Here is a 27,543-nt window from a genome sequence, read left to right on the forward strand (position 1 = left end):
CCCAAAAGTGCACTATGCACAGACCTGGAGGACAGGGGCTCCTCTTTGTGTTTGGGGCCAAGGAGGCCCTGAGCAGAGTGAGGTCAGAGCTTGTCAAGGTAGCCCTTGCCTGGCTGGATGTAACAGGACCAGGGAGAGAGTGGAGGCTGGGCCAGCCAGGGATCAATGGCCAAAAAGCTTCTGAGCACAACCTGGAGAGCTGCTTTATGTCTTTGGAAAGACTGCCCCCTGACTCCCCTTTTTGTAGCAGAAAAAGTGCTAAGGGGTAGTGCAGCCCCAGATCACATTTTACTCTTTTATTATCTAAACTTTTACAATCGTGGCTTTATTAATTTCACAACAGGAAAAACAAACCGAATAAACTTAGAGTTAAAAAAAAGAGAGACCCAACAGCCTATATGCTTCACACCTTCCTTGAGGTCTCTGATGACATGTGAAATGCATACAAATGAGCAAGTGACAGGGTGCTAATTGCAGTGTGGCTTCTGAGCCACAGCTTGGGTATTCTTCACAGCAGGCCTGGTTCCTGTTTCTGCATTCTTCCCTGCTACCTGCAGAGGCAAAGAGAACTTGTTTTCTAGGATAAGGAAGCTTCCACACCTTCCCCAGCTCCCTCAGAAGAAGGAGGGTCTGCGTGGGGGAGAGTGCCTTGTCCTCGGAACCAGACGCTTTTGGAACCAAGATGAGGCAGGCCAGGGGGAAAGTCAGCTCCTGTTCATGGCTCCAATCACGTTCTCCTTGACAAGACAGAACCTCTTCCTTTTCGGTCCTCCAGCCACGTTGGAAATCAGCAGAAGTGCTGGCTGCGTGTACTGCTCCTGGCCTTCGCGGCCTTGTAGGAAGTCAGGGCTCCTCGTGGGCCTGGACGGAAGCGTGGCTGCTCGTGTGTGCAGCTCCATGTGTGGCCCTGGGGCCAGAGCTTCTCTGTGGCTGCTTCCTCATCTGTGGTTAGTCATGTGGGAGGCAAATAGGGTCTCTTTTTACAAAAGCAGTCCTCTTACTTCCAGAGGGGGAAAAAAAAAAAAAAAAACCAGCTCAGCCTCCCTGAGAGCCCCCAAAGAACTAACCGCCTGAGTGGAGACCCTGGCCAGCTGGGCCTGTTTTAGCAGCTTTGCTCCAACAGCGCATCTGCCCCAAGAGCCAAGGATCTGAGGGGCAGGGCAGGCCTGGAGCCAGGTCCAGCTGGTACTAAGAAGAGCCACCGTGACCTTTCTAGCCCATCTGGGTGGTTGCTGCTCTCTTCTGCTTCGGGCTGCCTGGCCTCGAGCCTGTGTACAGGGGCCTCCTGCCAAAGAGACTGCTCTCTGGGGAAACTGGAACCAAGTCGAGATCTCTTTCTGGCTGCGCTGTCTCTCCCAGTGGTCCCAGGCCCCCTGGGGGTCCAGAAAGGGGACCCTTCCTAGCATCCTTCCCCCCTCTGTGGGTGGCCTGTGGCCACCGTCGTGTAATGATCACGTGGCTTCCTGGAGGAAAGAAGCTTGCATAAGCAGATAGAAATAGGAACCTGGAAAATAACTCTGTAGGGCATGTAAGGGGTTGAGCAAGGAGTTGTCTAGAAGACACTGGGCCATGGGAGGGGGTGTGGGGGGAAGAACCGTGTGTCATCTGCGTCATGGCTAAGATCTAAGGAGGTCAGCGAACTTAGGCTCAGGAGGGGTCAGGCGGTCTGGAGGGGCGGCAGCGGGCAATGTCTTCCTGTCTGCCACCTGTCAGACTAGACATTGGGCACAGGGCCCACCCCAGATGGGGCGCACAGGGGCGGGCCTTGGAGATCCTTTAGCTGGAAGCCGGGGCCGCTGCAGCTCCCAGCGCCCAGCCCTCACCCTGTCCACCCAAAGCACAGGATCAGGCCCTCTTCCTGGTGGCTCTGCACTAGGAGTGATTCTAAGTGTCCCTCCAGTTCTCAGCTGAGCCTGGACCAGGCAGGCTCAGAGATGAGTGGCCCCTCAGCCCTGGGAAGTGCTTTTCCCCGGGTGGCTTCACAGGGGAACCGAAATCCCTCAGAGCCTCTGCCTTTTGAGGTTCTATAGGAAGGTTTCTCAGAAGTGCAGAGTCTTTCCTTAGGGAAAGTGAATCTCATCCCTCTCCTGCAATGTTATCTTCCCCCAAGGCCTCTAGCTCTGTTCCGAGAACAAAGAATTTTTGAGAAAGTTCTGAGTGTTCTGGTCTTTTGGGGGGCTAGGGTAGTAGAGACATGAAAATTCGGAGAAGGCAGGATGTAGAGCAGATACCTCAGTCTTCTCCTGCATTCCCCTGAGAGGGTGGCTAAGGGACCCTTTTCCTTAAAGCGCTCCTTACAATACTTGGCTGCACCTGAGCCGGGCAGGGCTGGAGGCTGCTTTTCTGAGAGACGTAACTGTCCTATAGCTTCGCAGAACACCATAACCGCCAGGGACACTCCAGGGACAGGCCTCATGTCCAGGGAGTAGTTGAAAGACCCAAGAGCTTGGGAGACTTCAGTTGAGCAAGAGGGTGAAAACGCATCGTAGCGTCTTTGCCCTGCTGCTCCCCCAGGAGGGTCACTTTAAGAGCGCCTCTCTTAAATTCATGGTAGTGTCAGGTGCCAAAGCTGCCTGGTATGCCCTTTCTTGCCAGCGAAGCTATCTTACGGTATCGGAGGCTAGGATGCCTTCTGTAGCACGGTGACTGGATGGGCACAGTCACGTGGTGACTGTCTTAGCTCAGGCTGCTCTAACAACGTGCTATAGACTGGGCGGCTTGAACAGTGGGTACTTAATTCTCACAGTTCTTAATTCTCACATCCAAGATCAAGGTGCCAGCGTGGCCAAGTTCTTGGTGAGGGCTCTCTTCCTGGCTTGCTGTCGATGTCTTCTTGCTGTGTGTCCACATGGCAGAGAGAGGGCTCTGTCTCTTCCTCTTCTTATAAGGGAGCCAGTCCCTTTATGGGGACCCCACTCTCATGACCTATTCCAAACCTAATTACCTCCCAAAGACCTCACCTTCAAATACCTTCACATTGAGGATTAGGGCTTCAGCCTGTGACTTTCTGGGGACATAAATAAATATTCAGTCCATAATAGCTGTTGAGAGCTTGGACTCCGGACCCAGTCAGATCTGAGTGTGAAGTTGGGTCTACCACTTAGAGAGGTGTGACCTCGAGTCTCATCTGTAAAGTAGGGATAGTGATGTGTCTTTAATACATAGAAGCATCATGTATTAAAGGTTAGAGTGACATAAAAACAGAGACTGGAGTGGTGGTGAGCAGGGGCTGGGAGGTGACAGAAATGGGGAGATGTTGGTCAGAGGTTACAAACTTTCTGTCCTAAGATGAATGAGTCCCAAGGATCTAATGTACAGTATAGTGACTCTAGCTAACAATACTCTATTGAATACTTTAAATTTTCTCAGAGAGTAGATTATTTATGTACTTATTTATTTATTTTTTTAGGGCCATACCCGCAGGACATGGAAGTTCCCAGGCTAGGGGTCAATCGGAGCTGTAGCCGCCGGCCTACACCAGAGCCACAGCCAGAGCAAAGCGGGATCCGAGCTGCATCTGTGACCTACACCACAGCTCACTGAAACACCGGATCCTTAACCCGCTGAGCAAGGTCAGGGATCGAACCCGTGTCCTCATGGATACTAGTCAGGTTCGTTAACTGCTGAGCTATGACAGGAACTCCAGAGAGTAGATGTTAAATGATCTTACCACACACAGAAAGTAACTATGTGAGGTAGTAGATGTGTTAACTAGTCCCCATTGTGGAAACCATTTCGCAGTGTGCGCTTACATCCTGTCATCATCACACCGCACACCTGTGTTTTTGGCCACGCCATGGCATGTGAAAGTTCCCAGGCCAGGGGTCAGACCCAAGCCTCAGCAGTGACAATGCTGAAACCTTAAGCTCTAGGCTACCAGGTAGCTCCCATACTGTATACCTTAAACTTACACAATTTTGTCGATTATATCTCAGTAAACCTGGAAAGAAAAAAGTAAGCATGAACATCCTATCTCAGCCTCGAGACTAGATCGCAAACATTGGTGAAGCCAAGTATGCATTGACTGAAGGGCTTTTAGGATTTGATGCCTCTGCCCACAAACTCACAGGAGGGGAGGTGATCCTGAACTTCTGTGGGCTTTGCAGAGGGTAGGAGTTGTCCCAGAAAGACTTCTTTGGCGTTCTCACTGTGGCTCAGTTGGCTCAGGACCCAATGTTGTATCTGTGAGGATGCGGGTTCGATCACTGGCCTCACTCAGTGGGTTAAGGATCTGGTGTTGCCCATGGCTGTGGCATAGGCTGGCAGCTCCTCCTCCGATATGACCCCTGGCCCGGGAAATTCCATAGGCCGCAGGTGAGGCCATAAAAAAAAAAAGAAAAAAGAAAAAGAGAAAGAAAGAAAGTGTTCTTTATAAAGACAGGCCTAAGACAAGAAGACAAGCCCGGTGTGTCCCTGACTCATGCTGTGGTCACTTGCTACTTTAACCACAGTTGACACTTTTCCCCCCTCATCCATTCTAGTTCCCCTCCTCACCCCCTCTTTGCCTCCGTGAAATTACTTATGCTTCTCCCCCCGCCCCCCAGAATGCTCTGCCTCCCCACCCCACCATTTATGCCAATGAAATATGAGATGTCCTTCCAGGCCCTGGTTCAAATGGCAGTTCCTCCAAGAAGCATTGAGTCATCAACTCAGTGCAAAGTGGTGACCCACCCCCCCAATATACTGTCCAGACCACTTTCTGGACACACTGGGTGCTGCTTTGCCACTTGGTGACTTCTGGGCGTATCTCAAATCCACTATCATAAGCATCCTGGGCAAAGGAACCCAGTCTTGTGTAGGGTTCCGGGAATTTTCGATGAGGTAATGAAGAAATTTTCTAGCTTTCAAAACCCATGGAGCTTGCTGAAATCTTGGACAACTGAAGGGTGGGAAAGAAGAAAGTTTTTCCCCTCCCCGTCAGCTATTTGCTGGTCACCTATCTTCCAAAGAATCACAGATGGGACAGTCTTGATCCCTACATGTCACGGTGAGGAAATTGAGGCCCAGAGAGGGAAAGGGAGTCCTCAAGGTCACACAGCAGGTTAGGGGAAGAGTCGGGGCCTGGATGCCGAGGGTGCTCGGTGTAGTGCTCTTTCCCTTCTGGTGGGGAGAGGGAGTGGAGCGCTGAAGGGCAAAGCCGTGGATTTGGGGCACTTGGGGGTTACTGTGATAATTCAGTGATGTAATGATACAGCCCTCAGATCAGCCCAGGCACGGTAAGCACAATAGAAGTGTAGCTGTCCTTTTTTTTTTTTCTTTCCCACGACCACTCCTGTGGCACATGGAGGTTCCCAGGCTAGGGGTCTAATCGGAGCTACAGCTGCTGGCCTACACCACAGCCACAGCCACGCTAGATCTGAGCCGCATCTGTAACCCATGCTGTAGCTCACAGCAACATCACATCCTTAACCCACTGAGCGAGGCCAGGGATCAAACTGCATCCTCACAGATATTATGTCTGGTTCATAACAGGCTGAGGCACAATGGGAACTCCTGAAGCTGTCACTTTTATTGCTATTCCTCTCCCCTTGGTTGACCACCACTACCTCCTCCCAACAGACCCCTTCATTTCAGGGAAGAGAATTTTGTACACAGACTGTATTAACTAGAACATCTTTACTAAGCAACAGGTAAGAAGTTGGTGGGTAGTTTAGAGGACTAACATCTGGGTTACTGACCCCAGTGGCTTAGGGTGATTTTTCTGGACTATCACAGACCCAGGGCCCAGCACATCAGACCTGGACTAATAATTGGCCATTATATGTGTCTCTTTGGTGAAGGGAAATTGAAAAGAAACCTTCTTCCCTAGTTAAAGATGCCCAGCAGAACAGGTGCATCTGGCATAGTGCCCTCCAGGGCTCTTAGGCCTACCCAGTGGTCACGATGGCCAAGTGTAAGCAGCAGCCACAGAGAGTCTGCCCAAGCCCTGCCTGTCTGTCAGACAGCCTGCAGAACCTCCTAAGCTAGGTCCTTGGGAGGACAGTGTGCCCAGAATCAGTTTCCATCCTACTTCTCCCATCCCTGAGCTGAAAGCAGAATTTCCCATCTGTCTGGTTAGAGGGGCATCAGAGTTATCGCTGGGAGCTGGTGAGTGACAGCTTCAGGCTGCAGTGCCCTGGGACAGAGGAGTTCAGCGTTGCTGCAGGCAACTGGCATCTTCTGTCTCACACTCCTGGTGTCTGTGCCCTCGCAGGAGGAGAGACAGGACAGCCATGCACCTAAGGACCGCTTTTGCCTCATGGAGGCTCCAGTTTACCTCTCTCCTCCAAAAACCCAATTTAATTGCAAATTTGGGATAGGCCCAGGAGAAGGACTCTGAGAATTGAGACCAAAGTTCCCTTAGTGGGCCAAACCATTTTTCAGTTTCTATCCCATTGCCATTGTTGGAGTCTGATTGGGTGAAAAAGAGCACAGCATCAAATGCTGGCTGCTTAGCAAGGGGGCCCCGGGCTTTGAGGAGTTTTTAGTTGGGATTTTGTGTGAGCAGTCAGAGAATTAATTGCAATAGCAATTCTCCTGCCCCGGATCTGACTCTAGGATTCTGTGGTTTTTCTGAATCTTTCCAGAGAGTTCTCAGAATTCTCAGCATGACATTCCAGCCAGCCCAGACAGTTCTTTTCCAGCTGGTGGAGCTGGGTTGGCTGAAGCTTCTGTGCTTCTTCTCTCCAGGCTCTTTGTGACGAGGAACATATTTGGTCACTTATTCATCCATTGAAACCACTCTTTCAAGGTACCAGTGGTCAGCTCGAGAGATGTGGTTCACACCTTCTTGGAGCCTTCACTGTAGCAGAGGGACGGGTGTTGGGTACTTTACAAGAGCACTGAGCAATCTCAAGGGCAGGCCTCCCTGGTCCGGTGGGGAGGGGAAGCTCCTGAGCAGAAGTGAAGCTTAAGACTGGAGGGAAGAGTAGGAGGTATCCAGGCGGAGGGGGGTGGCGCATTTTAGCCAGAGGTGTCATACTGTCCAAAAGTTCTGAAAAAGCAAGAGAGAGCCAGGAGGTGAATGTGCCCGGTGAAACTGGAAGGAGGCGAAGGGCCAGGCCACAGGCTGCCCCTGAAAGGATGTGGGTCTTTGCTCTGGCAGCAAGGGGAAGTGTTCTCCAGCTGCCGTGTGATGCCAGGAAACTTCTTCCTCGGGTTGATCATCCTAGCTGCGACGTCAGCCTCATGAGCCTGCGACTTCTCCAACCAGCAGACCCCGCTCAAAGGTGACCACTGTGCGTCTTCCACTGACCACCGCAGACGGCGCTTCATTTTTTCCCACTCTGCTTTCATTGGAACACCTGTCACACGTGTTGACTTCTCACGTCAGCCACTGGCACCAGACTGTGTTCGTGAGACTGAGCTGACCAGCCCAGGGCCCAGTGAGCCTGGGGAAGGGGAAATTAGGACGCATCAGGTTTCATGACCAGGACCTGGAAGTGCCTTACTTACGTAGGAGATGAGTGTCACGGGACAGTTTGGAGACAGAGAGCAGAGCTAGGTTGAGTCATCCATGTGGGAAGGAAGGCAGGGTGGTCCCTTGGGGGAAGGAGTGGCCCGTCTCCTGTGATCTCTTCTCGGAGTCCATCTGCTGGTTCCTAACAGTCTGAGTTAGGCTGCCAGCCTGTCTGCCTTTTCCATCCAAGGGTTATGGTGACCCAGAGCATGCTGTGTGCAGGGGTGTGCCTGGCTTTGGGGGAGGGGCAGCCAGGGCACTGGCGTCTCTTGGAAGGTGGCCTGGGCCAGACCACTCCCTCTCTCGACTTCTCAGATTATAAAGGTAAAATTTAGGGAGGACACCAAAGGCAGTATGATGGGGAAAAAAAGAGCATGGGGTCTAAGCTTGCTGAGGTACCAGCCTCTGTCCCTCTTAACCAAGTATCGCTCTTAGCACTGTTGGCATTTGAGGACAGACATTCTACGGGACAGTTCTGCATATTGCAGGACATTTTAACATCTCTGACTTTAAAACGATCTTACATATTTTCAGTTATTTCCTGGTGGGACAGTGCCAACTATTTCTCCCCTAATTGAGAACCAGTGTTCCAATGTTTATGGGGACAGTTTATACACAGCTGTGCTTTTTGTCCTGCAGATGGACAGCAGGGAGACTGGGTTCGTTCCCCTTCCCATTTCATAATATGTTAGGGGAACTTTTGTCCAGTGGGATGGTTATTCTTCCCAGGCCACTCATGGGAGCTCCTGCTGTCTCCTGATCCCAAATGGAGTTTTTCCTGACTTCTCTAGGCTCATTGCTCACAACATAACCCAACCACCTGGTGCATAGTCCGGTGGGTGTAGCTGAGATTTTAGTGCAGGCATTTCCAGGCCTCCTGGCTGGACTGTGGGCCAGGATGACAGGATCTTGTCTGTTGGCTGAGGTGCTGCTCTATTGGGCCACCAGATGGCGCTCCGGAGCCCCGTTGTCTGCCGCAGGACCGCTGGTGGCAGGAGTGGTTGCAGAAGGAACTCGTCTTGAAGAGGCCTGGTTCTTAAAGAGACAGGGCCACACACCGCAAACTTGAATGTAACCCCAACGCGGGACTCCACGGATGACAACCACGATCAGCTAGGTTCCGATGCTCCTCTGTCCTCGCCGCTTGAATGTTGAGCCTCCACCTCTTGGAGCCTGTCTCCTTGACAGCCTGTCCTCAGCCCCTCCGGCCACTCCTCGGCCTGACAGGGACAAGGCCAGCCTGGCGTCAGAGCTCCGGCAGAGCAGTCAGAGCAGTGCGGGGCTGGGAGGCATCTGCAGAACTCTGGCTGATAGAGCAAGAAGCCCAGCCGGCTTCAGGGGGATGGTGAGCACGGGAGGACAGAGGGCCAGCCTGTGAGCTTGGCCCCTATTGGACATGCCTCTGCTTCACTCTGAGCTGATAAGATTGGAGCCATTGAACTTTGTCTCTGGGTTCTGGGGACTCGGAGAACCCCTCCGTCTCTTCTGCTCACCTCTTTCCACATGCTGAAGGCGATGCTGCGGTAAGTAAATGAGGACGGGTCTCCAGGCCCTATTGTCAAGCCCGCTGTCCTCTCTCGAGAACCTCTCCTGCTGACCCCTGGGTGGTACAACCTGAGCCAGGTGTGGTGAGGGTGACATTAGCTGGAGCTTGGCCTGAGCCCCTCCTGAAATTGCAGCTTGCATAGCGTACTTCACGGCAGCTACTATTCCTGGATGCTGGATTCACTGTGGCCCTGGTGGTGGGTGGGCCTTCGGTACAGCCCCCAAGAAATGTGTGGGTGTGTGTGGGGAGTGTCACCACTTCAGGCACCTGGATGTCACCATGCTTCTCCCGGCCATGGTGTCAGGGAGGCCGCAAAGAGGTGAATGTAATTCTCTGGTTCACATCTTGCCATGACTCTTCCATCTTTCCCATGACTCCAGCTGCCACAAACTTTGGAAGAGAAATGCCCAGTGGGGCAGGCTCTCTTGAACCTTTGCTGCCTGCAGCACTCACTGTCCGCTGGGAAAGCGGGGAGGCTGGGAGGAGATGGGGAGCCAGAGGGCAAAGGACAGAACCGTTAGGTCAAATCTTCCCATGCAGAGGTGACCCAGGAGAAGCCTGGGGAATTTTCTTCTTCCCGAGCCCTAGGGATGAGGGGGGAATCTTAGAAGAGTAAGTGCTGCTTCACTGCACGGAGGTAGAGGAAATGAAGCAAGGAGTGGGGACAGGCCATCCCGGGGTCTGCTTGCACAGATAGGAATCCTGGACTTTCTCTGCCTGCGCCTCCTGTGTGCCCACCTCCAGATGTGAAAACTGAGCCTAGAGGCTCGAGACTGGCCCAGGGTGTAGAAGCAGTGGGGTTTGGCGGGGACTGGAGTTCAGGAAATTGGTATTGGATTGATGGTATCTAGTTTGTCTCCAGGGTCATCTGACCTGTTGTAGCTGAGGTGGTTTTCTTTGGGAATCAGTTCTCTTTTCGCTCAACCATTGGTGGCTCTGTGGGGGGGGGGGGGTCTGGAATTACATCCCTCCTGTAGCTCTCATTTCTCCCTCCTTGAGTTTAACTTCCTTCTGTTTGTTCGTTTATTCACTCGTCGCAGCTCAATCCAGAGATTACACATGTGGAGTCTGGATTCAGAATCTCTGTTCGTTTCCAGGCATTACTGCCTGCTAACTGGCCAATAGACAACCTTCCTGCTTCCATGGACTGGGGAGGACAGCAGGGCCTCTCTCATGGGCTTATTTTGAGGCTTAAGGGAGACAGGCTATGTAAAGCACATAGAGCAGTGACTGGCACTTGAGAAGCACTCAATCACAGTTAGCTGTCGTTAGTTCTATTTATTCAACATGTATTATTGAATGCCAATCTGCTGGGCTTTGGCAGAAAACTGGTGCAGGGGCTCCGTGTGGTTACGGCCGGCTTGGAGGGCTACCTGCACCTCATTCATCCACTGGGCTGAGGTGGTAAAGAAAGGCGCAGTCCCGGTTTTTAAGGACCTGATCTGACAGGGAGGGTGCAGAAGGGTTTTGGGCTATCAGACTCTGTTTTTTGCTGTTGTTTTTTTATTTTTATTTTATTTTATTTTTTATTTTTTTGGTCTTTTGTCTTTTTTGGCCTGCATCCACAGCATATGGGGGTTCCCAGGCTAGGGGTCTAATTGGAGCCACAGCTGCTGGCCTACACTACAGCCACAGCAATATGGGATCCGAGCCTCATCTGTGACTTACACCACAGCTCACAGCAACACCGGATCCTTAACCCACTGAGCGAGGCCAGAGATCAAACCTGTGTTCTCATGGATGCTAGTCAGATTCATTTCTGCTGAGCCATGACAGGAACTCCTGCTGTTGTTTTTTAATTTGAATGCAGAGCCCACCCCCACCCCACCCCTGACCACCTGTACATCCAGCCTGTGTACACTGGTGTGCCCGCTCACCTCAGAGTGGGCAAGGTGAATGGACATTCTCTTCATCAGCAGGGACCCCTGCAGGGACCCTTCCTGTTGTGCGCAGTGGAGTTGGGTTGCTAACAGCAAGAGGGAAGAAAAGTAGAAATACCCAGTTTTAGTTCTAAGCATGGTCACCCTTTTCCCATGCTGGCCAGGGGGCTAGTAGAAGCAAGAGTTGGCTGTTGGAGAGGCAGCGAGTAGCCTACCCCTGGGAGTTAAGGGCAAGACTGCTGATCTTCAGAGCAAGGTATATCTTCTTCCCACTTGGCCCCTCATCATCAGCCCCGTGCTCCCAACAACCAGTCCTTAAATCCCCCTGAAATCTACTGGCGAGGCAGGGGCAGGCCAGTTGCTCTGGGAGGTGGGGAGCCGAGGACAGCCTGAGTGCACCGGCCAGAGGGAGGGCTGGAGTGGGTGGTGAGTGCTCACCCAAAGGACGAGTTGGCAAATGGTTAGTGGATGAGGTGTAACAGCTGCTGATTCAGTGCCTTGGGGTGCATGGAAAGGTGAATCAGGGTGGCCTGTCCATGGGCAGGGCCCCCTGCCGTTCTACAGAAGGGAGTTGCTGGCCGAGCATGTCACCCTTTGGCACAAGGCAGATGTGAGTGGCTCGTTAACTCCTTCCTTCCTAGGATGTGGTCCTGGGTCTCCCCCACCTCCTCTCCACCCTCAGGGCCAGGAATCTGCAGGCTTCCATCCCAGTCTTAAATCACCCTGGTGCTGCCACACACTTGTCTCAATAGCCACGGTTAGAAGAGTCAAGCCATGTGGTGTTAACATCTGCTGGAAGTCCCCCCCTCCCATGTAAGCATCGAGGGATCTTAAAGTAACTGCCTTTTCCTGGCACACATATGTGTAAGAGAGTTTTATGGAGATAGATAGTTTTATAGAGATGGCAGAGGGCTGGAAGGCTGGAAGGTCGTCTCTAACCCATGAACCAACAGAGATTTCCAGGGACCTTTACCACCCAGCTTTCAACCCTGACAGTGGAGGCAGCATGCGTGGCATTTAAGAGCATGAGTAGACTGCCAGGGTTCAAGTCCCAGCCCTCCACTTACTGTCTGGATGGGCCATTCACTGCCTTAGTTTGCTCTTCTGGAAAATGGAGGGAACTGAGACAGCAGTGAGGTTGTTGTGTAAACAAAGCAGTCCGATCCAAGCCAGATCCACTGCAGGCATCCTTTGTTAATTATTAGAAGTGTTCCTCCTTATTTGCTTCCAAGACCCCTCTCTCTTCTCCCCTATATTGTGTTCTGGAGGGGTAGGTCCAGGACAGAATTGGATAGAATGTAGAAAAAAGCAAACTGTGGCAATGCTAACGAGAGCAACTGTAACATTTTAGCTTGAAAAATGCTGAAAATAGCTTGTTCAAGCCTTTGCAGATAAAAATGTAAAATGTATGCAAATGTATGTGACTCACGCAGAAACATACGTCCTTGGCCTCCTCACAGCCAGTGCCCAGATGTGGCCATCGGGCAGTGTGCCGAGAGGGCCCAGGCTGCCCTGGTGGTGGTGGTTGGGAAAAGGGCAGCGCTGCTGCTTCCTGGGGCTGGGTGCCTGCTTGCGCCTTTCTTCTGGGTTCTGTGCCTTCCATGTGGGAAGGAGGGAGGCCCTGTGCCTCCTCCACCTCATTGTCCTCTCTGGTTCCTCCGGGAGCCCATTTGCTTTCTCTCCCGTCTTGGCTCTATTTCTGGAGCATCTCATTGGAGATGCACGCCCCACTCTCTGCCAAGCTCCAGGTGCCTGCTTGCTTGGTCCTCCCAGTCTTGTGTGCAAGTCAGAGATGGTGGGAGGGTGACAGTTGAGCAGGGAGGCCCACAAGAGCCAGAGCTGGAGCTGGAGCCTGGAAGGCTGGGGTGGGTGAGAGCTGAGTGGATGCGGGGAGGGGTCAGTGTCACCTCAAGGTTGAAAAACACCCACTGCAGCCACCTGTGGAGGCTTTTCACACTGTACCTCCCAGGGGTTCACTGGTCCTGCTGTGAGCCGCTGGCCACCATCTCTCCCCTTGGGCAGCTCTGGAGGCCTCTACCTAAGCAGCTGCAAGGGCTGGGCGCAGGCTTCCTTTCAGCATCATGGGGGAGGGCTGTGCTTCTTCACTTAAGAATGAGATCTGAAACTAATATAATATTGTATGTCAACTCTTTTCTTTTTTAATTTAAAGAAGAGCTAGATATGTGGTTGTTTGGAATGATGACCACCCCACCCCCGCCCCGTCCGCCCCCAGCCCCTGCAGATGCTCTGGGGATGTCGACAACACCGCCCCCTACAAACGCCAGAGTGAGCTTCACCCTGCAGGCCTGTCTGTAGAGCTAGGTCCCATGAAGTCTTTGCCCTTAAAGCTGCATGGGGGTGGGGGATGCAGAGGGTCTGCCACATTATCAGAAACCTCATTGTCCTAGGTAGAAGCTGTGCAAATGGCCCTGGGCAGGGTTCCCTAGTGGGCCCATTGCCTCCCTTCCCTTGGGTTCGGGAAAGAAGCTTCTGCACCAGGGCCCTGGATCACCCTAGCCTGACCCTCCCCCAGTCCCTTCTCCAGAGTCCTTTAGCCCCAGGATGCCTGCTGGACCAAATCTGCAGCAAAAGTTGCCTTGGGTTCCTTAAAACCAGCACCCAGGGGACGGGCATAAAGCTCTCTACCCCCAGCCCCTTCACAGCTTTTGGCGGGGGCAGGGGTGGGGGTGGGGGTGGTGGTGGATGTGTCTTAAAAGGAATTTTGTTGCTAAAGGTCTATTCTCAGGCGTCTTGACCCCAGACTTCCCTCAACTTGTAAGTGATTACTCGTGCACCGTGCACCGTGTGCCTCCTGGACTGAGGTTGGGATCCCCAGAGAAGGCTCCTGGAGGGGACCCATTGGAGACCCTGAAGCCTCTCCAGTGACCCAGTTTGTCTTCCACAGCCCCTCGTTGATCCCCAGCCTCTGGCCTTTCTCCGGCCGGCCGCCGCCCCCTGGTGTGGAGGGCAGGAACCGCCCAGCTTTTAGGTCGAGGATGTCTAAATAGATGAAGCACTGTTAAGGTTGGAAGCAAAGAGTCCTAGGGCCGCCAAGGCTTCCCGCGGCGGGGCAGGACGTTAACCCGGTCAGCGCCGCAACCCAGGCTTGCCTAGGGGAGGGGCCTGGCAGCCGCACTGGCCCCTGAAACTGCGCTTAGAGATCCCGGGGTGGCAGGTGATGTCACCCCTGCGGGCTCATAGGTCTCCCCGCAGCACCTAGTCTGCGGGCTACCAGAATTTGGCCGAGCCCAGCGAGGGGAGGAAGAGGAGCCTGGGCCTCTGCCGCAGCCCAGAGACCCCCGCGGACCACTCCTCGGTTACGGGTGAAGACCCTCTCGCCCGGGCACCGGTGGGGACCAGGGCTGCTCCGCACCCCCGCCCCCCGGGTCTGGAGGCGTGCTGCGGCGGGGGGAGGGGGCGCGGGAGCCTGGCGCCGATTGGTTGCGGCCCCCGCCCCCCGCCCCTGGGCGCCGCGCAGCCCCGGGGAAGTTGCTAGTTGGCGGCCGGCTGCTGGGCCGCCGCTCCGGGATCCGCAGCGGGGCTCGCCGCGGCCGCAGGGGCCGGAAGGGCTCCCGGGGCCGCTCGCCGGCCCTCGCCCTCCCTCCCCTTCTCCCCGGCAGCTCCGGCTCGCTCCTCCCTGCTACCTGTTTCCCTGCCTCCCCCGCCTCCACCCTGCGCTCGGCAACTTCGGCCTCCGGGGCTGGCCGTCCCGCCCGGCCGCCCGCAGCCTGCCGCCCGCGCCCTCCCTCCTTTGTTATGCGATGAGGGTCTGGTTTCCGATCTGACCGAGCCACCGCCGCTACCGCGCGGAGCCGCGGACATGGAGCCGCTCAGCCACAGGGGCCTGCCGCGCCTCTCCTGGATCGACACCCTCTACAGCAGTACGTGTGCGCTCGGGCCGGGGAGGCTGGGCGGGAACGGGCCCCCGTGCCCCGCGCGGCGCCCTGACAGACCCGGGGCCCACGATGCCGCTTGTCTGGGGAGCTCAGCGCGGGCTGTGGGCTCTGGGCTGCGGGCACGGCCGCCTAGGTACCCAGCGGGCTGAGAGGCGGGGGAGCGGCGTGGGGCCCCGCGATCGGTCGCGGATGGGGTCCCCAGAGCAGACTTCAAGCAGGAGGAGGGGCAGTGAACCTACGGAGCCGGGAGAGCTGTGTCACCCCTCTCCCACCTGTTGTGTAACCGAGCACTCCCCAACCTTGCGGAAGAGGGGAGAACCCTTGTAGGGTGCAGCCTCCACTCCCCAACTGGCTGCTCCTTCTGTCCGCGCTGAAGCAGAAAGGCCATTTTGCTAAAGTCCTTGGTCCCTGAGTTTACCACCTCAGGGACATCCCGAGGCCGGTGTGTTTCCGGGTGGGGTCCGGTGGTAAGGGAGGCTGTAGGTGCAGATCTCCTTGGGGAACATTTGGATGCAGGACTCGAAAACCCCCAGCTCAGCAGTCCTCCTGGCAGCCTCATCATCGCCCCCACCCTCACTCTCCCTCCCACCCAAAAAGAAAAAAAAAAGCAATCCTCAGCGTCTCCACCTCCTCGCTCCCGAATCTGCTGTGATCATGTGATTGCTCTTGCACTGCCGATGGGGATGTGTAATTGATCACCCGTACCCTCTGGGGTCTCGCGTCCACCCCGAGCGCCCCCACGCCCCACTCCCACTGCACCTTACCTAGATGGCTAAAGCACTGTATTGCTCCCTTGAGCCGCCTCCCCCAACGCTTTCAGTGGTGTAGGAAGAGGGTCCTGCTGGCCCCTGAAGAAGGTAGTGAGTGGTTTCACTCTCCCCTGATCACTTCAGTGGGACGCTCCACTCTCTTTGGCCAGGTCTCCTAGCCCAGAGTCCTGAGGCAGGGGCAGGGGTTGGGGCAGGAAGGTGGAGCCAGGTTCTGGTTCTGGACACCAGATGCCATGGAACAAGGACATTTTTAAGGGTTAACCCGCCTTGAATTCCTGGGTAACAGTCCTATGGTGAGGGGAGTGGACAAAGTGATGCCTTGAACCCCAGGGTCTTGCCCTGGAGCTTTCTCTGTACTCAATACGCAGCCTCTGACCTCTGTATCCCCTTGAGTCCCCATCATTCCCTGGACCTTCTTCTCCTTCCTCTCTTGCCTCCACCTCCGCCTCCATCCCCTTTTCCTTCCTTTCCTCCCCCAAGAGCTCTCCTTGTGATGATTCATTCTGCTTTGGTTTTTCAACATCAAAGGGGCAAAGCTGGATCCCCTGGGTGTCAGTCCCGTGCCAAGCCCAGCCACTACATCTGCTCCTTCCCCTGCAGAGGCCAACATCATTGGGTGAAGGTCAGGGCCCATGGCCGCTGTGTGGCTTGTGTGTGCACGTGTGTCTGCGTGAATAGGGTCACACATCTGTTCACAGCCTGGCTGCAAATCAGCTCCTGATCTCAAGGAAGGATTAGTGACCTCCTCTTCGCTGCGCCCTTACAAATAACAGTCATAACAATGCCTCATATTCACATGCAGCTTATGTTCCTGAATATTTCTGGCTCTTAGAGAAAGCCAGTACTGCTTTCCCTATTCCCCAAAGCATAGACTCCTAGGGAAACCTGTCTTTGGCTTTCCCTCCATTGCCTTGCAGAAGACTCCCTTACCTGATCATCTGATCATTTCTAAGTTTTCCTACTCCCTCCCCCCACCTCCACCCCCACCTCCCACCTGGAGTAGAGAAGCAAAATTGCCTGAGGCTGCTTGAAATTTTCTCACCAGAGGAAGGTGGGACTGGAAAAGAGAATTAGACTGAGGGCTTCTTTGGGGGTGCCTGTTAATCAGCCCTGACTCAAGCAGGCTGGCATCTGAGCTGTCTACCCTTATGCTACTGCCCTGGCCTCTGGGCTCCTGGTGCAGCCTGGATGGAGGGGAAGGGGGGACACTGTCTTGGCGGCAATGTGAGGAGCCCTTGCCTCCTTCTTCCAAAGGGCTTTCCAATAAGCTGTAGAATGAGGCTTCCTGGGGAGGTGCTGTGCAGTCATGTTTGGGCTGTTAGCCATGAAGTTTCCTCTAGACAAGAGCCTAAATTAAAACAAATACCCGAGCCGTCATTTGCCTGGCAGCATGGTTTTGTGACTCCCAGAGGAAGTTCCTCTGCCTCTCAGAAAGCTGTTTGCTTACAAGGCTCACAGTCCTGGGGTAGCAGGTCTCCACAAAAGCCAAATCCATCAGGAATTGTAAAGGGGATGTACCCGGGGCACAGGGTAGCCAGTGTACTTCTTAGGGATACAATGATCCAGTGATAGAGGCTCCTCCTAAGCACTACTCCTCGTCGCAGTGATAAGAGCATCTCCTGAGGACCTCCTATGTGCCAGGCACTGTGCTGGGCACTTTCCATGCAGCCTTTGCCAACCTCACAACTCAGCAAGATAGGTAGTCTATCTCCCTTTCATAGAAAGAGGCTCAATAAGCTCAAATCATTACCCCAAGTCACGTGACAGATAAGTGACAGAGCTGGGATTCAGATCTTACCCTAGAATGGTGAGGAAGGCTCTGAGTGTCACCGGGATATGTCTAAGTTTATTCAAGGCCTTGGGATGTTGTGGAAGGGGGGACATCTGTCTCTTTGGTTCTCTGTCACAGAGGTCTCCCCAAAATGGTCCAGCAAGTTAAGTGACTCTGAGCCCAGACTATGTGTCTATTGGAGGAACTGGGGGCTGGTCCTGGAACCAGGGCAGGGTGCTTGAGGCTCTGTCTCCTTTCCCTGAGGCTAGTGATTCTCTACGCCTAAGATTCCAGACTGCTAACCAGCACCTCCGCTCACACACTTCTTGCCTTTGGAGTTGTCAGCTCATTCTTTCTGGCTTTAGCATCTGTGCGCACTTCCATTGCAGATGCACGGCCATTTACTAAGGGAAGACAGAGACCCCCTCTCTCCCCATAGTAGAAGTCCTGAGGGGGCTGCAGTGATGGCAATTTGTCTGACTCAAGGAGATGGGTTGGCTCCCAGCTGCCCGTGTGCTCTGGGACTGATTGGAGCAGGGTCTCTGTCCCTGTAAGCTAGTGTGGTGGAGCAGGGTTCCAGCCATCCCGTTTCCTGTGTCTGGACTACGCATTTTCCCATGTTAATGTAATAAAGTCACCTTTGCCCCTGTTGCCTTGCCTCGATTCTTTCCCTGGAGCTCGTGTGGTTCTCTCTCTGCACGTGTTCTCTGCCTGTGTTCTTCATTTTATCTTCTCTGTGTCTTTCTCTCAACCACTAAACGTTTGCCACTTTCTCCTGGTTTTCGTCTAGACTACGGGGTTGGGTTGGATGGAATTAAATTCTATGCAGTAGCAGAAATAGAGGATGCTCTGAAACATTCTCTGTCCCTCTGAGTAGAGATGAAAATCTTTCACTTTATGTTCAGGATTTATTTAAAAGAGAGCTGAGGGCTCCATTTAAGGTCTCTTCCTTTGCTGTTCCAGTCTCTTTTTTGTCCCAAGCAATTTAGCTCTGGCTCAAAGATGCCAACTCTAGAGAGCCCAGCAAAAGCTGGTGGTTGTTTGGACTTCACAGAAGACAGAACATGATCATCTGTTGTTGTTAGAACCTGCTTCTGTTACCACAAGCAATGCTTCAGTGGATTTCATTCTCCATTGATATTTTTATGCCCCTTACTCAGTGCTCTGTCCAAGAAGGGGCTGTGAGGATACAAACCCTATTCCTGATGATCATGAACCCGCCTCAGTTTCCCATCTGATTCCTACATTAGCCACAGCAAGGACCAAGTCACTGGCCTGACCTTCGGTGTGGGTTTGATCAGGGCAGCTCTCTCGCCCAGGCTGCATCAGACCGCCCTGATGTGCCAGTGAGTGCCTGTAGATGGATGCTCTCTGGTCCTGTGACTAAGCCCCAGTCATTTATTCCTGCTTGTCAACACCAGCCCATAATTGACATGGCTGCTGGAGTCCCAGAGGTGGGGCTGGCAGAAGAATTAAGTCTCTAGCTCAGAAATGTCATTTTTTGTTCTTGTGATTACTGCTGCTGCTGTTCTTTGGAAAATGGAAGACATGACAGGCAGTTTTGTGAAGAATTAGGTGGGCAGAAGTTGGAGAGATAGAAAAATCCATTCTGCCTCGATCTTGTGGGCAGGATGGAAGACTTGGGACTGGTCTCTGAGTCCGGGAGCGATTCTGGTACCTTCCTTGTGCACATCCCTCTGTGACGTGAGACTATGAAGCCTCACGTGGGTGCCGTGGGAATTCATTGGCTAATGTTTACCGAGTGCTTTGAAGACAAGGAGCGCTGTTGAACTACTCGGCTGTCCAGCTTATCACAGCCTTCATCGCTGAACAGGCCTCCAAGAAAGGCTTGCAGAGCAGTTTGGAAGGGGCTGGGAGGGGTGCAAGAGGACTGGCAGGAACAGAGTGTTGGACCAGGTTCTTACGTGGTACCTCGCCCGGTGCCTCCCGCCATAATAAGTCCTCAGTAATTTGGGATCGTGTGAGTATGAGAGGGAAAGGAAAACTTCCATGTTCTTGGCTCCTTTAACTCCTTACTTCACCAGAAACCCATTCACTGGCCCATTCATAGTTTCCGGCTTTGTGGATTTGGTAATTGTAGTAGCTCGGTAGTGGAGTCGGAGACCCCCCAAGGGAGTCCCATGCATTGCTAGGGCTTGTGATTGGAAGCCTTTGCCTCCAGTGTTGGGGCTGCAGCTGTTTGGCTCAGCTTGAGCCCTTTGGAGCGAAGCAGGAGCTAGGCAACTTCGGGACAGCTGCCTGTCATGTCCACGTTGTCTGCCTGTGCTGGGCCCCTGGCTGCGGTGGGCTGAGGGGATCTCTGAGGCATGGAGGACCCACCACATTCTCCCTACAGGGTCTCGGCCCTGAGCACAGGTGGGGGAGAGTCTTTCAGGCTTACTCGTCTCCAGGGCTGGATAGAAGAGGCTGATTTTCTTGACCTGTGGCCTTGGTCTGCCTTAGCTTGCATTGCTTTGGGCAGTGTGTGTCCTGATGGAGCATGGATACCCCTGAATGGCAGTGGGAGTATTCTGCTTGTCCCTGAAGCTTGGGGAGAACCTGATCCTGTCAATTGGGAAGAAGAAAGAAATCAGGACAACAGGCGGACTATAAGATGCACCCCCTGTGCGAGTTGGGCATAGATGCTCACGCCTGTCCCCTGCCCAAACCTCTGGCAAAGAGCCCTTCAGGGGGGGGCCAGCCGGTACCATGGCTGACTGCAGGTGGGACAGCCAGTTCTCATTTCCAAGGTTCAGGCCTCACTTGGTCCTTTCGCTTAGTTTTCTACCCCTGGGTTGGTAGCTTGGTCTTCGGGCGATGGGGCCCGTAGGGGTGGGCTCTGTGGTGACCTAATCGGCCAGATGCTGTTCCCCGCGTTCCTCTCCCCTCACCCTTGATGCCTTCCTGTCTCTTTAGGCCACAGGTGGACGTAGCAGACATGCTCAGGCATTTTGTCCAAGGTCAGCAATGTCTCCAGAAGGGGTTGGGCAGCTGGGAGGCCTCAGGTGAACCAATGTCTGTGGAGCTCAGAGTCCTTGTCACTCTGGGCAGCATAGCTATTAGCCTTCCTGGGGTGTCATTGGGGCTGGTACTGCCTAGAAAAGCCCCAAATTGGCTAGGGATCTGTGGCTTTACTCAGGGCTGTTTAGGGAAGGATGTGGCCGTAATTACCTTCATGGGATTGAAGAGCTGATCCTGCTAGTGCACCGGGCTAACCCCTTCCTCCTGGGCATCGCCTCCTGGCCAGCAGCAAGGGTTTAATGGATCAAGATGATGGAGACCAAAGCTGTTGTATAATTAAGCCTGGTTACCTCCCTAGCTGGAGGAGGGCTCCTCCCCACAGCAGCGCAATTGATTTGCTCATTTGTGGTCACCCTGAGCAGCTGCAAGTTACCCTGGGCTTACAACCTATAGGCCATCATTTTGAGTGAATCTCTCCCTTGAAGGTACAGTTTTATGAGAAAGATCCCTTTCTGAGAGGTTTGGGGTCGGGTGGCAGTGTGTTCTATGTGATGCCGCGGGGACCTCTTAGGGAAGTGTGTCTGGGGTACATGCAGACCTCATCCTTGGGTTTCTCACAACCACTGGACCCAAGGAAAAGAAAGCTCCCTAGTCCTCCCAAGTGCATGGAAATTAGATTTCTCCATTTGGTCTAGGAGGAATGGAATAAAACAACATTTAATCAGTCCTACTATGTGCCAGATGCTGTGCTAGGTGCTTCCTTACATTATACCAACAACTCAGTGAGGTGCATTTTATCATCCCCCTGTTTTATGGATGAGGAAAGGGAGGCCCTGATGGATTAAGTTATTGTCCAAGGTGTCCCAGTTTGAGCTGGGTCAGATCTCAGCCGGCTCTGACGCTATACATAGCCCATTCAGCTTCCAGTGCTCTCAGCCAGCACTGCTGAGGACTTACTGTGTGTCAGCGCAATCCTAGGCACTTCCTGTGTGTTATCACCGATCCTGAACAGCCCCTGCCTTACGAGGCAGGAAGGACTCATCTCTATTTTATGGAGAGGAACCTGGGACTCGGGAAATTTAAGCGAGTAATTCAAGGCCCTCGAGCTAGAGTACAAGCCAAGAATCGAGCACAGGGTTGGCCTGACTCTCAACTCACTTTCACGGCAGCTGATATTTCACGGAGGTAGATGGATGTGTCCATCTCTCTAACCAGAATGACAGCTGTGGAGACTGTCCTGGCTGCCCCCATGGTCTTCGGGCAGCTCTCAGTCTCTGGGCGTCCTGGGAGTGCTCCCCAGCTGGCTGCCTCTTCCTAAGGATGACTTCAAGGAGCTCTCCCCTGGGTACTTGGAGCCCATAGCCCAGTTACCTCATCTCTGGATTATTGTCAAGAGGCCTCTTAGTTAACCCCAACATGAATAAAGAGGAGGAGAGAAAATAGACTTTGGGGGTAGGGACGGTAGGGTACAGCCAATGCCCAGTTCCCAGAGCAGAGCCGAGCAAGGGACAAGTAAGTGGCGCTGGAGGGAGAGGGACTTGGCAGAGCCCAGGCGTGCTGGCTCTGATCTCACCTCCACAGTTTCCAAAGGAAAATAAAGAGAACTCTCGGCTTAAATCAGGCCACTGCGCACCAAAGTCCTTTGCCGAGGCCAGGGCCAGTTGGGCCACAGATCCAGCTTCTGCATTTGAACTCACCCACGCATAGCATGTTAATGATGGGGTGGCTCTGGTGTAGACCCAGAGTCCCCTGCCGAGGGTTCAGGCCTCTGGGGAGGCCTGTGCCTGGGACCTTCCTCCTCAGCGGCCCCCCCTTTGGCGGGAGCCAGAAAGGCTAGGGCAGCTGGGAGGGCACCTTGCACACAGGGTTTGTGTGTGGAGAGTTTGTGATATGACAAAGCGGTGGGAGCCTGCCCTGAGTGGGGAAGGTTAAGGTGGGAACATGAAGGGAGGGGAAGGGGCCCAGCAACTCTATTCTCCTCCTTTCCCTTTGCTGCTTAAAACGTCACTGGCAGCTTACTTCCTTCTCTGGATCTGCGGCCTTTTTAAGGAACTCCTGCTTGACGGGGTGGAGGGACCCATCGACCTTCCTCCTCACTCGCCTACCTGTTTGTAGGGGGACAGATGTGAGCTTCCAGCTGCCCCTAGGGCCTTAGGTGCTCCTGACCTCTTCCTCGCAGCCCTCGAACCTCCTGTTCCAGCCTTCTCCCTCCTGCTGCCCGGCTTGCTCCCTCCCTCCCTGTGTTCCCAGGATGCAGCCAGACCAGAGGCTCAGCCTTGACAAGTCCATCCTTCAAGGGCCACCCTGTGGTGAACTCTGTCCCCTCCCCCACCCAGAGCTTTCTCCTGCCTTTCCTGCCCTTCCCCCAGCCTCTGTGTTCCCCACCCTCCCGCCCCCGCTCCATCACATCTTTCCAGGAAGACCAGTGAAACAGGGCTGCCCAAGCAAGCCTGGGAGGGTTGAGAGGGCCCGGAGAGCAGACCTTGGTGGGGGGCATCCTGTCCCTCCGGAAATGGCGTGCTTTCTTGCTAGTGCCTTTCCACAGTTCTTTCTGTGCAGGTGCCCGAGTCTCTCCTCGCCTCCGCAGGGCTGGGGAGCATCCGCATAATAACTTGTGGCAAGGACGACTGTTGTCAGTCCTGTCATGAGAGGGGAGCCAGAGAGCTGTGGTGGGTGTAGCACGAAGGGACGCTTGCTCCGGGGGGCCTGGCCGAAGGAGTTAACTCCCCTGCCCCTTGCAGTTGAGTTAGCAGAGGCCAGGGTCCCCTACCAAAGGGAGATTGGACTAGACAGGTGACTTGCAAACTCTTTGGGCTACAACCCGTACAAAATATAAACAATTTACACTGTGAGCCAGGACACACACAAACTGAAACACAAGTTTATGGGCTAGTACTTACTGTTTCATCACATTTGCAGAGCACTCATAATTGTATGCCCTCTGGGCTCTCCCATTCCCTCCCACTCCATTAAAAACAAACCCAAGAAGTGCTGCTCATGACCCTCCCTCTACATCGATTTCCTGAACTACAAGATGAAAAAATAGTGGACGAGGCGACCTCAAAGGGCTCTTATGAACTGTAAGGAATAATAATTTACCAAACTGCCATAATTTATATACCACTATCGTGATTTTTTTTCAGATTCACACACTTCTGTTATTAGGGACTCAACTGTTTTTCTTCAATTTGATTCATTCTTTTAAACATAGCAATTTAGAAAGGAAACTAATGGAAAAGCTGTATCACTTGCAATAAATAAAAAGTTACCTTACATTTAAATGCACTACAAACTCAACAGTGTTATTAATTCTTGATCTACATACACTGTTGCCCTTGGAAAGATCTGAGTCTGAGCCTCCTGTGTCTCTGTTTAAAGGGAGGGAAACAGAGGATAGAGGATGTTAAAGACATGCTGGTAGCAAACAGTAGCAGGAAGGGTGGAAAGGAATCAAGAAGTAGTCGTTTTTTCAGCGTGTGCTCTCGTGGGCTTTAATGCAGCATGACCAGCAAGCAGGTGCTAATCAAAGGGCCCTGTGGGCATCAGCATCCTGTGCTTCTATCCACTCCGAGTCCTGGGCCCCATGTTTCCTGAGGTGGGGAGGGGAGACCAAATATACCAGAGCAGGGTCTCAAACTCTGTTGTGCATTTCAATGGCCTGGGGCTCTTGTTAAGGTGCCAGTTCTCATTCAGGACTGGGATGAGACCGAGCTTCTGTATTCTTGCAAGCCCCCAGGTGATGTCAGTGCTGCTGCCGATGCCCTAGGGACCACGATTTGGGGAGCAGGACTCCGGGGTCTTTTATACCCTCTTCTAGGGGACTGATTGTGGACCCTGAACCGAGTCAGACCCTTCCGTTTCCCCATAAAGATAAAAGTAACGAGGCAACTGATGGGACACCTGGTGTGTACCACACCTGAGCTGGTGTCCTCACATTCACGATCCCAGGGAATTCTCACAGTAAACCCGTGAAAGGTTGAGGTGAGAAGAGAAAGTGGCCATTGCGATCGGCCTGTGCTGGGGACTTCACCACAGGGGACACACCGGGTCTCCTCTGCCCACCCCCTTCCTGAGAGGCAGAAGCCCAGGCATCTGGCCTTTATGAGTTCCTCTGTCTAGACAAAAACCCATGGCCCCCCCCCCCATCCCCCTCCTGCCCCCCACCAAGAGCCTGCTTCGGTGTTAATGGAGCAGAAAGCCTTCGTTGTTAGTTTTACAGTGCGTGATTGAGAGGGTTAATGAGAGCCCATCGGGTGTGCCCCCCAGCCGTGAATTGGGTCTGCAGGCTCTATGGCAGCTCCTGACCTGGGAGGGTCAATGGGCACGCATGCCATCTTTGGGTGTAGAACCTTTGGAGAACCAGAGCAGGGACTTGTTCTGTCCCCTCTCCCTGGAAAGGAAGGATGGCCTGCACGTTTGACGAAGGGCTGTTTCTTGCCTGGGGACCCCGGGTGACTGGTCGGCTGCCATCCCAGCCAGGCCCATGTGGCCACTCTCATCCAGTTGGCTGTAACTGCACTAAAGCTACTTCCGTCTACCTTTCCTTTGCCCAGAAATTTTGGTTGGCAGCGGGGGAGGGGGGGGGACATTTTCTTTCCACACTGTCTTCAAGATCCAAACTGCCTTTAAGATCCCCATGCTGGGGGACCCCTCACACTAGCCATTCCCATTTGCCGTAGCCAGTGAGACCCTTAGCATTCTGCAGCCAAGCTCTGGGCTCACGCCTCAGCTCAAGTTACCCCCAACTCCAGGAAGCCCCCGTGCCCGATTATAGCACTGCCCTGGGTGAGCACCCCCCCCCCCTGCTCCAGAACCCAAACACTGCTTGCTCAGGCCATAACCCTGAGCTCTTCTTATCTCTTGTATTATGGTGTTTACCTGTTTAGGGTTTGTACCTGCTGTCATTTCTTCTCTGCCAGACTCTAAACTCCTTAGAGGCATAAAGAACAATAACAAAGGCTGCCATTTTTAGGGTGCCAGACACTGTCCTTAAGCACTTGACGAACCATGTCCCATTTAAGCTTCAGCCCCCCTGCCGAGGTCTCAACTATTTTTATCCACTTTTATGGTGAGAAGACCTTCCCAGCCTCCCCCCCTTAGATTCTGGAGAGGGTAAATAGCTTTGCTAAGGTCACGGCCTGGTCACAAGCTGGGCCGAGCTCTAAACCCAGGTCTATGTGACACCCCAGCCCATATGCCTTACCAGAGGTGCCCAAACGCCAGGGCCCTCGGCTGGAAAACCTGGGCTTGGCCCTGGCCTCTGTACGTTTGCAGAGCTCCTGTGCAGCCCAGTCCTGCTTGGGGACTGACTCTTAGCCAGTGAGTGCCTCTCCCTTTCCCATAACACCCAGCTGAGCCCTGAGCACGTGGGAGCTTGGAAATGCCCTGTGGTTGGTTGGTGAGGGGGTATGAAGAAGAGGAATGTTTTGGGGGTTGCATTGTTCTAGCACGAGGGCCACTGTGAGAATCACGGAGCAGGGAGGCTGCAAGGAGACAGCAGAGCTGAGCATGAGGAGGGCAGAAGCGTGATCTAAAAAGGCAGTTGCAGAGATCAGACTCGTCACCCTCTCTCTGCCCCAGCTGTAACTCGGAGGGTCACCTAGACGTGTTCATCATGGGGGCATCTGCTGAGAGTGCCAGCTTTGATCCTGCAGGTTTGGGCAGGGTCTCTACTTTGGCGTTTCTAACAAGCCCCCGGGTGATGCCCAATCGATAGGCAGGACCAGGACTCCGTGAGCCCTCCTGGAGGATCTGATGCAGTCACTCACCAGTCTAGCACCTTCCCACCCGGCTCCTTCCCAGAGGATAAAATCCCAACCCCTTAGCATCGCCTAGGAGCCTTTTCAGACTGTCTCCAGCCTCACTTCCTGGTTCTCTTCACCACACTCCTGACCCTGTGGCTGCCCTGAATTCTTCCCCAGGCGCACTCGCCCGGTCAGAGCTTGCTGCTCTCTGCACATGCCCTTCCTTGGCTGGGAGGAGTGAGCTTTGGCCCTTCTTGGCCAGGTGAGGATGAGGCTGAATGTTGCCTCCCCCTGAAGTCATAGATGGGGGAGGGTGCTTGACTCCTGGATCTAGAGAGAAACCCTCCAGAAGTTCCTGGACCCCCTTCCCTGTCCCTGCTCCCATCTAAAGGTCACCCATGGTCCCTGGCCCTGCAGAGGTGTGCAGTCAGGCGACTTAATTGTCCTGCTTTGAACATTCTTTGTTTCTTGTCACCTTTGGGCAAAAATAGAGCTGAGAATGACTGAAGCGAAACCCCGGCTTGGAGTCTGGGAGAGGAGAGGTGGCGCCCCTCCAAGGGAAGGTGTGGGACATCCTGTGGAGCCGGGGGAGGCCTGGCCATCCCGTGTGAGCTCTGGGGAGGGGCCTCGTGACCTGGGCCAGGGCTACTGGGCCCTGTGGTCCTGCTGTGGGCTCTGAGAGGCGTGCCCATGGCTGCTTTCACTTTAAACTTTTCTCCCCCGGCTGTGAACATATTTTAGGACTTCCGGAGAAGTTTCCTTTGGTGCTTCCTGAGTTTTCTCCTGGGTTTTTTTTGCCTCCAGATTTTAGCCCAGGCTGGGGCAGATCCCGGAAAAACCGTGGGTGCCGCCCTGGTGGACCATGGCTCGCTTCCCCACCTCCCTCTCTTACAGGAAGTGCACTGGTTTGGGGGAGCACCAGCTCCTTTCTCTGGAAAAAATTGTCTCTTCCTGTAGTCAGGCCGTGACGAGCGTGCTCTGGTTGCAGGCAGGTGACTCAGGGCTGTTTCTCTGGCTCTAGGCCTGTCCCCTCTTCTAAGAGCAGAACCACTGGAGAGCAGCCACCTGCTGCTGCCCACAGGGAACAGAGGCTTTGAATACTCACTTGGACAGCTACTTGGGCAATTTACTTCACCTCTTTGAGCTTCATTTTCCTCCTCTGTAAAATGGGAACAAGCTTACCAATCTTACTGGTAAGGTTGCCAGATTTTCTAGCAAATAAATATATAGGATGCCCAGTTAAAATTGCGGTCGGGTTAAACAATAATTACTTGTATCGCAGTTTATTCATACTTTATCCTATGCAATATTTGGGACATACTTATGCTAAAAACTTGTTGCTCATCTGACGTTCAAATATTCCTGGATGTTGTGCATTTTATCTGGTGTTCCTACTGTTGGATTAAATAGTGTGTGTGTATGGTGTTCCTGCTGTGGCTCAGCAGTAACAAACCTGATTAGTATCCATGAAGATGTGGGTTCAATCCCTGGCCTCACTCAGTGGGTTAAGGATCCAGCGTTGCCGTGAGCTATGGTG

The 27,543-nt window shown here is 53.6% G+C and overlaps 1 protein-coding gene across 3 annotated transcripts in view; it reads left to right on the top strand.

Moving 5' to 3' along the window:
* The window catches only part of ABR (ABR activator of RhoGEF and GTPase), a 183,658-nt gene that overhangs the window by 31,311 nt on the left and 124,804 nt on the right, over positions 1 to 27,543 (top strand). Inside the window, exon 1 of one of the 3 annotated variants that reach the window (XM_047757213.1) lies at positions 14,516 to 14,745. The exons of the other annotated variants lie outside the window; for them this stretch is intronic. Coding sequence (XP_047613169.1) covers positions 14,685 to 14,745 — 61 coding nt within the window. The 5' untranslated portion in view covers positions 14,516 to 14,684. Of the gene's footprint in view, positions 1 to 14,515; positions 14,746 to 27,543 lie in introns of those variants that run through there. 3 annotated transcript variants of the gene reach the window in all.

The sequence above is a fragment of the Phacochoerus africanus genome, chromosome 14 (assembly GCF_016906955.1).
Source record: "Phacochoerus africanus isolate WHEZ1 chromosome 14, ROS_Pafr_v1, whole genome shotgun sequence".
In the NCBI taxonomy this organism is placed as follows: Eukaryota; Metazoa; Chordata; class Mammalia; order Artiodactyla; family Suidae; genus Phacochoerus; species Phacochoerus africanus.